Below are 7,705 nucleotides of genomic sequence, written 5' to 3' on the forward strand. Positions count from 1 at the left end.
TTGAAAAGATAGTTATAGAATAGGATTAATTATCCAGAATAATGAATAACAAAAAAAAATAGTTTATTCACAACTATTTAATTAAATTCTTATTAATAATTTTGATAAGAAAAATCATTTGATATATTAAACTTTTTGCCGAATTATTTAATAATGTAGGTAAAATATTTTATAATAATTTCATAAAATTTTCATGTAAGAAAAATTCATTTTTGTTTTTAATACATTGAGTCTTGAGTAAAATTTCATAACTTTGTTTCTTTACATTGTTAAATGTTTGAAGTATTTATCTATATCTTTTCATTAAGCTTTATCTTATTCTCTACTTCTTTAAAGATATGATAGTTAATTTATAAAATATGTTTTATCATATTTAAAGTAAAGGCACATGGTAGAGAGTCATTTGTTAAAGAGGAATTTATTTGTCAATTTTGAATAATTGGTTATTGTTAATAGTAGAAGATTACGTAATAACTGAAACACACGAAAAATTAAAATCATACTTTTGTAAAACTACAAAAAATATGAAATACTTCTAGAAGAACAAAAAATAAAAAAATGAAATAAAGTAATTTCTAATAAATAGATGAGGAATAATAAATCAATTATTTTTTATCGTTATTTATTAATAGATTTAATAGTCAAAAAAAAAATTTTAGTAAAAAAATGAACAAATTAAATAAAGAATTAATAAAAAATAAAAAATTATAAGAAAAGTGATAATTAGTTAAACTTAGAATGAAGAGATGTATAAATAGTAAAGTTATAAATAGGGAAATAAAGAGAATAAAATGAAAGTAATAAAAAAATAAATAAAAAGAAATGAAAAAAAAAACATATAAAAGAAAAAAACATCCTAAAAAATGTATATTATAATCTGATGTCTAAACAAACACAAAAACAATTAGAAGAAGATATCATAAGAGAAATTAATAGAAAGAAAAAAGAAAGAGCAAAGAATTCAGAGTGTTATCAAATAGGATTTATGATCTATCTTATGGTTAAAAATAAAAGAGAAGTTGTTATTCAACGGTTCGAAAAAAAAAGTAAAAAAACAGAACAATTTTATAGAGTAATTGAAATTAGAGGGAATGAAACTTTTAAATTAAAAGAAGAAGTTGAAAAAGAAGCTAAAGAACAAGCAGAACTTATTCAAAATATATCACAAAGAAAACGGTATTATCAAAAAAATTGTTCTTCTGTTGCTTTTAATTGGATAGTAAAAATACTTCAAAATATTGGATATTCATTTGAATTTATGAATTCTAAAGAATCAATTAATACAGTTAAAATGAAACGATTTAAACACGTTCATTTTATGAATGAAGATTTTCCTAAAGAATTAATAGAAAAAATTGGCAAAAAAACTCTTAACTTCTTAGGAAAAAAATTTGAAGAAACTGAATCAAAAGAAATAATCATTAATTCTCAAATAGATTCTTCTATTGAAAAAATTCTTGAAGATAAAAATGATCAGATAAATGAAGATGAAATAAGTGTTGGTTCTTCATATCCTTCTTCACTTCATCAACAATTTACTACTCCAATTAATACAGAAAATGTTTATTATATTCAGGGGTTAAATTCTTTTTATCAATTGATTCCTGTTGATTTAACGGTTGGTACTACTGGACTATTACCACGTCATGAACCTTATAACCAATGTGAAACATTTTTAGTGGGATATTCTCCAACAAATTATACACAACAACCTCTTTTGCCAATGTCTTTAGTGAGTAATATTACTCAATCAAACATAGCCTTCATCAAGCCATATGCTTGATATTTTCATAGTTTAATTGATATTGTAGTTTCTGTATGTTTCTTCTCGTAGTTTATATTTGAGATGATGCAAATATTTTTTGCTTTTATAACCATTTTATTTTATTTAAAAAATGATGTGAATGAAAGAAAAATAATAAAATTATAATAAAATTAATTATAATTATTCATACCTAAAAAGAAAAATTACAAACTTATGAAGAAATTAAAAACAAAGTGATAGAACTAATAATTAAAAGATGACTGAAGGAGAACGTAGCTTTGATGAGAAACATCAAATTCTTATTCCAATAATTGGAAATTTTGGAGTTGGAAAAACTTCTTTATTATTTACTTTTACAGAACAGGACTATGAAGAAGCACCAATAGAAATTGGAAGAGATTATATTCCATTCCAATATAAATATAAAGGAGAATATTATGAAATTCACTTGTGGGATACAAATGGAACTGAAAAATATGGGAGAGTTACTTCACGTGCTAATAAAGGTGACGGATATATTATTGTCTGTTCTTATGATAATGGAGATTGTTTAGAAAATATTGGTCAACATATTGAACAAACTATGTTTTCTGAAAGGTTTGGTGCAACTGAATATAATAGAGAAGCACCATTTACAGTCGTATGTACTAAACATGACTTATTAGAAGATAGTGAAAGTTGTGCTTTTACTGAAGAAGATTTTAATAGTTTTTGTAAAGACAATGAATTTAAATTATCAGCATCCGATCTTGATTATTCAAATTGGGACTCTATTGGAGCTGCATTTAAACCACTTTTTAATCAAGCAATACAAATGCATTTAAAGAGATATGAAGAATCTGAAGGTGAAGGATTTGGTAATTAAAATTTATTTTTTTGTTTTTTCATTCAATTAAATAATATATAAAGAATTCGTAATATATGAGTAATACTCTAATTACAATTTTTTTTTAAAAACATCGTGAGTTCTTAAAAAAAATCATACCAACAACAAACCATACAAGACAAATTATCATAATAACACTAAACCATAATAAATTTTGAATGTCCTTTCCTGGAACAGTAACATTCATACCAAATAATGAAGCAATAAATGTCATAGGTAAAAATAATATTGCAATTGCTCCAAAATCTTTCATTAACTTATTCTCTTCTTCACCATATCTATTAACACTTAAAGTAATTTTCGCAAAATACGTTTCTTGATGATTTTCAATTGAATCAATCAATGATTGTAGTTTTTCTAATAACCGTAATGTATCATCTAAAATGTCTCTTAAATAAATTTTAAGATTCTTTGATACCATCTTTGACTTTGACTTTAATATAAATCGTAAAAATGACTTCTTTGCTAAAACAAGAAATTGAAGTACTTTAGCTCGTTTCTTAAGATCTCCAATTCTTCCTAAAAATTCATCTTGATCATTATGTATTGAAACAAGTGATAATTGTTCTATTGTCTCAACATCTGAATATAAATTTTCATTTATCAATGAATAATTTGAAATAATAAGTTCTAAAATAGCATATAATACCCAATGTGCACTAGGAAATGAGCCTTGATACTTTTTTGATATTCTTGTTCTTACTTCATTAACTGCAATAATTGGTTCTGAATGTACAGTAAGAACAATATTTTTTTGAATGACAATATATAATAAATATGTTTTTAGTATATTAGTGTCATCCATATATCTCATTTCATTTATTGTAATAGCAAAATAATTCTCAAAAAATGCTGCTTTTTCTCTTGACTCTTTTGTAAACCAATCATCTACAGTTAATGGGTGTAATTCAAAAATATCTCTTATTCCATTTGCACAATCATCAGTAATAGGTGAAATGTCTAACCATAATGGAATTTTCTCTAGTTTTTGACCAGCACTTTGAATTCTTTCTTTCATATCAACTAATTCTTTAATTGTAACACTTTTTCCTTTAGCAAATTGTTGACCATATGCAATAATAATATATTCAAATGCTTCTCCATGTAAATTAATATCAAGTGGAATATCTTCAACATCTTCTGTAACGTCATTTTTATTTTCTTCTGTAGTATCTCCTTGATTTGAAATTTCTTGTTCTTCTTCTGCTTCAGTTTCTACAAAATCAATATCTTTTTCATTTTCTGTTTCTTGTTCACTTAAAACAAATAAAGAAGGAGAATGAGATCTTAATTTAATATGTTCATCAAGTTCATCTGATGAATTGCTATGCATAAATAATACAAATATATCTTTTTCAAGTTTTTTTTTAATAAAATGAAATGACAAAGAATAACTTTTACCCTTAATAAAATCATCTTTTCATAACTAATCCCAAAAATAAATTCAATTTCTATTATTTTGTTACTGATCCTTCATCTTTTTCTTGTGATGAAGTAACAACTGTAGTTATATCAGGCTGTGGATTAAAAGATTTGAACTTTACTACTAATAATGTCATGTTATCCCATCCTGGTTTAGAATATGGCTCTTTACTTAAACAGTCATTAGCAATTTTCTCACATGTTTCTTTCAATGAATTTCCTTGTTTCAAATATTCAACAACCTTCTCTACACATTGTTCATTTGTTAATACATCCCAAATTCCATCACACGCTAATATAATTAACTTTTCAGTTCCATCAATGGCTTCTTGTTTAACATCTGGATAACATGAAATAATTTGGCTTTGAGGAGGTAATTCACTTTGTCGTTTATACATTAAATCACCAATGGTTCTTGTTAAATTTAAATTACCATTAACTCTACCATTGTCAATAGTTCCTCCAGCTAATGTAATTCTATCTATTTCTGATTGTAATGATGGTTTATGATCAATACTTAATGGAATAATACTATCTCCTTTAAGCATAACACTTCTACTATCTCCTGCATTTCCACAATAAATAGTATTATCAATAATTAATATAACAACTGATGTACATCCCATACCATCAGCAACAAGGTCTCCAAACATTCCTTCATAAATATTAGAACTTCCACTTCCTAATGTTTTAAGTAAATCATTAACAGCAGGTGTTCTCATTTGTTCATCTATTTTAATATTTGTATCAATCAATGCTTGTTGGTAATTACCTGCTTTAAATGCATCTGTATTTAATAATGTTTCAACATAAACTTTTGAACAATATTCAGCCACTTGATCTCCTCCATGTCCATCAAAAACACCAAAAAATGATGCTTTTTTACCATTCTCACAAGTAAATTCAATATCAACAATATGAGCGTCTTCCATTGTTCTTCTCCATCCTTGCATTGAGGTATATCCACAATCAAGGAACTCTCCTTTAGTTTCTCCAGATTGTTGTTCAGTTACTGGGACAGAAAGAAGTGATCCCATTGTTTCTCTACTATTTACGATTATTGAGTTGCTTCTTTCTTTTTTTCCTTCTTTTTTTCCTATTTAATCGGGTTTTTTCTTTCTTAAACCAAAAATAAATTTATTTTTATTTTAAGTTTGTTTGATAAATATCAGATCTAACAAAGAGAAAAAAAAAATGAACTGAACTACCTTTGAAAAAACCATTTTTTTTTTGACTTTATAACAATTTTTTGAATTGAAATAACAAAGTTAAAAAGAACTTCAAATTAAAGAATGTCTCAAGATAAATCTGAAGTAACAATTTTATATAATGGAAGAGATACAAAATTTAATTTAAATGGTGAGAAAGTGAATTTTTTATACTTTGATGGAGCAATAGTAAATAAAGAATATTCTCTTTCATTAGAATTATTTACACAAGGAAATTTTGAATGGAAAGAAAAAGTTGTAGTAGTTGGAGTAGACATGTCATCAGATGAATATCAATTGTATTTTGATAAAGCGGATTTTGTATTTGATGGATTTAATTCAGAATTAAATGAAAATAATTCATTAAGTAGTACAGAAAAAGGAAAAACTATAAAATATTTATTTACTTCATTATTAGGAATTAACGAAAAGAGTTATAATAGAGACATTTCTCATTTATTTAATGAAAAAGAAAAAGTATTAAGACATGAAGAAGAAGAAACAAAAAAATTACTTATTTCTACTTTTTGTAATGCTTCTCCTGAGCAACGAGGAAAATATTTAAATGAATTTATTGAACGAATTGAAAAACAATTTAATGGGAAATTATTATGTTATGTCCAATCACAAAAAAATCAAATAGAATTAATAAAGAAAATTAAAAAAGATTCTATTGATATATTAGTTAAAAAAGAAAAGAATGAGTTATTAGATGATATTAAAATTAATGGAACTCTTAATGATTATTTTATTCAATTACTTAATCTTCATCTCCAATATGAACGTGGAGCTCGTTCATTATGGATTTGGAGAAAATGTAAAAGTTATTTATTTGATGACTTTAAAGATATTTTGTCATTACCAAAAACACATCAAGAAGATAAAATTAATGATAAAGGAAAATTAAAAACTCAAGAATTCTCATTTAATTTTAAAGTATTAAAACCATCTACTGAAATTAAAATGAAATTATATTTTAATTATTTTGAAGAAGGAAAGTTAAATAAAGTTGAATTTAAACAACTTACATTAAATATTATATGTAATTCATCATGTTTAATTGACTCTAGTTTCTTAGGAAAAATTGATGAACAATCTGGACTTGTTACTTTAAAAATTAAAAATTCTGAGATATATAAAGTTATTACTTTTGATAAGAAAGATTCTATGACTTATCAAGATAAAATAGTTACACCTTTATTTCTTGACAATGTCAATAAAAAATATTTCTCTAAGTATTATGGTAGAAGTGATGAAAATACTTGTTCATCTTTCCTTTTTACTACAGAACCTACTTTATTTGATTTCTTTAATACTAGAGATAGAAGATTACCTCTTATTGATGTTATTAGTTTTACTCTTAATATTTGTAAAGCAATTCAAATATTACATAGTCGTGAATTTGTTCATAATCATTTAAATGAAAAAACAATACTAATTGAAAAGAATGGTAAACATATTAATTTAAAACTAGGTAATTTAAAACAAATTTATACTGTCAATTCTTCTGTTTCTTTATTCAATGAACAAGCTGAAAAATCACCATTTAGTTCTCCAGAATATCTTAATTCTGAATTAGTAACATATTGTAATGATGTATTTTCAATTGGAGTGTTAATGGTTTATTTACTTCAATATGATGGTAATCAATCTCATCTTAATTTGAATAATACAATTCAACAAATTCTTCAAACTAAAGATGAAGATAAAGTAAATTATATTAAAGAACAAAAATTTAAATGTCCAATAGAATTTTGTGAATGTATAGCAAACTGTTTATTACCAAAAGAAAAAAGATTATCACTTGAAGAACTAAATAACCCCAAATCATTAATACCCACTCTTGAACGAATGAAATTAAAATATTTGTTATAGATAAATTGTTTTTTATTTTTTTAAAATGGTATATATCCAGAAAATTTTATTTGTTTAAAAGATAAAGTATTAACTTAATAATAAAAATACAATGAAATAATAATATAAAATCTTAAAATAACCCTAACCGAAAAATAACTCAGAAAGATTGAACTTAAAAAATCAAGTGAAAGAATGGTTTCATTAAAACTCCAAAAAAGACTTGCTGCTTCAGTCCTTAAATGTGGTAACAGAAAAGTTTGGTTAGACCCAAATGAAACCCCAGAAATTTCACTTGCCAACAGTAGAAAAGCTATTAGAAAGTTGATTAAGGACAGATTAATTATTAAGAAACCAGCTGCTATGCACTCAAGAGCTAGAGTTGTTGAAAGAAAACAAGCTAAGATTCTTGGAAGACATACTGGACATGGTAAAAGAAAGGGAACAAAGAATGCTAGAACTCCACAAAAGACATTATGGATTATCAGAATGAGAGTTCTTAGAAGACTTCTCCTCAAATACAGAACTACTGGTAAAATTGATAAACATATGTATCATGACTTCTATCTT

At 24.8% G+C, this 7,705-nt stretch overlaps 6 protein-coding genes across 6 annotated transcripts in view; 4 read left to right on the top strand and 2 right to left on the bottom strand.

The window, feature by feature from the left end:
* Positions 1-880: 880 nt before the first annotated feature.
* Positions 881-1,783, top strand: ENU1_170000 (hypothetical protein; the record flags this gene model as incomplete). Its single annotated transcript, XM_008861113.1, has 1 exon — positions 881-1,783. One exon carries the CDS (start codon positions 881-883, stop codon positions 1,781-1,783), a length of 903 nt encoding a protein of 300 aa, XP_008859335.1.
* A 238-nt stretch (positions 1,784-2,021) lies between these two features.
* On the top strand, positions 2,022-2,630 carry ENU1_170010 (GTP-binding protein EhRabX36, putative; the record flags this gene model as incomplete). Its single annotated transcript, XM_008861114.1, has 1 exon — positions 2,022-2,630. The coding sequence occupies one exon, from the start codon at positions 2,022-2,024 to the stop codon at positions 2,628-2,630; it is 609 nt and encodes a 202-aa protein (XP_008859336.1).
* Positions 2,631-2,715: 85 nt separating this feature from the next.
* On the bottom strand, positions 2,716-3,984 carry ENU1_170020 (magnesium and cobalt transport protein CorA, putative; the record flags this gene model as incomplete). Its single annotated transcript, XM_008861115.1, has 1 exon — positions 2,716-3,984. One exon carries the CDS (start codon positions 3,982-3,984, stop codon positions 2,716-2,718), a length of 1,269 nt encoding a protein of 422 aa, XP_008859337.1.
* Positions 3,985-4,105: 121 nt separating this feature from the next.
* On the bottom strand, positions 4,106-5,110 carry ENU1_170030 (protein phosphatase, putative; the record flags this gene model as incomplete). The annotated part of the gene is made up of 1 exon (XM_008861116.1): positions 4,106-5,110. The coding sequence occupies one exon, from the start codon at positions 5,108-5,110 to the stop codon at positions 4,106-4,108; it is 1,005 nt and encodes a 334-aa protein (XP_008859338.1).
* A 255-nt stretch (positions 5,111-5,365) lies between these two features.
* ENU1_170040 (hypothetical protein) lies at positions 5,366-7,156 on the top strand (the record flags this gene model as incomplete). Its single annotated transcript, XM_008861117.1, has 1 exon — positions 5,366-7,156. One exon carries the CDS (start codon positions 5,366-5,368, stop codon positions 7,154-7,156), a length of 1,791 nt encoding a protein of 596 aa, XP_008859339.1.
* A 174-nt stretch (positions 7,157-7,330) lies between these two features.
* Positions 7,331-7,705, top strand: part of ENU1_170050 (ribosomal protein L19e protein) — a gene marked incomplete at its 5' end in the record, with an annotated part of 617 nt that continues 242 nt past the window's right edge. Inside the window, one exon of the mRNA XM_008861118.1 lies at positions 7,331-7,705. This exon is cut by the window's right edge and continues 242 nt beyond it. Coding sequence (XP_008859340.1) covers positions 7,331-7,705 — 375 coding nt within the window.

The sequence above is a fragment of the Entamoeba nuttalli genome, assembly GCF_000257125.1.
Source record: "Entamoeba nuttalli P19 unplaced genomic scaffold asmbl_7384, whole genome shotgun sequence".
NCBI classification, from domain to species: domain Eukaryota; phylum Evosea; order Mastigamoebida; family Endamoebidae; genus Entamoeba; species Entamoeba nuttalli.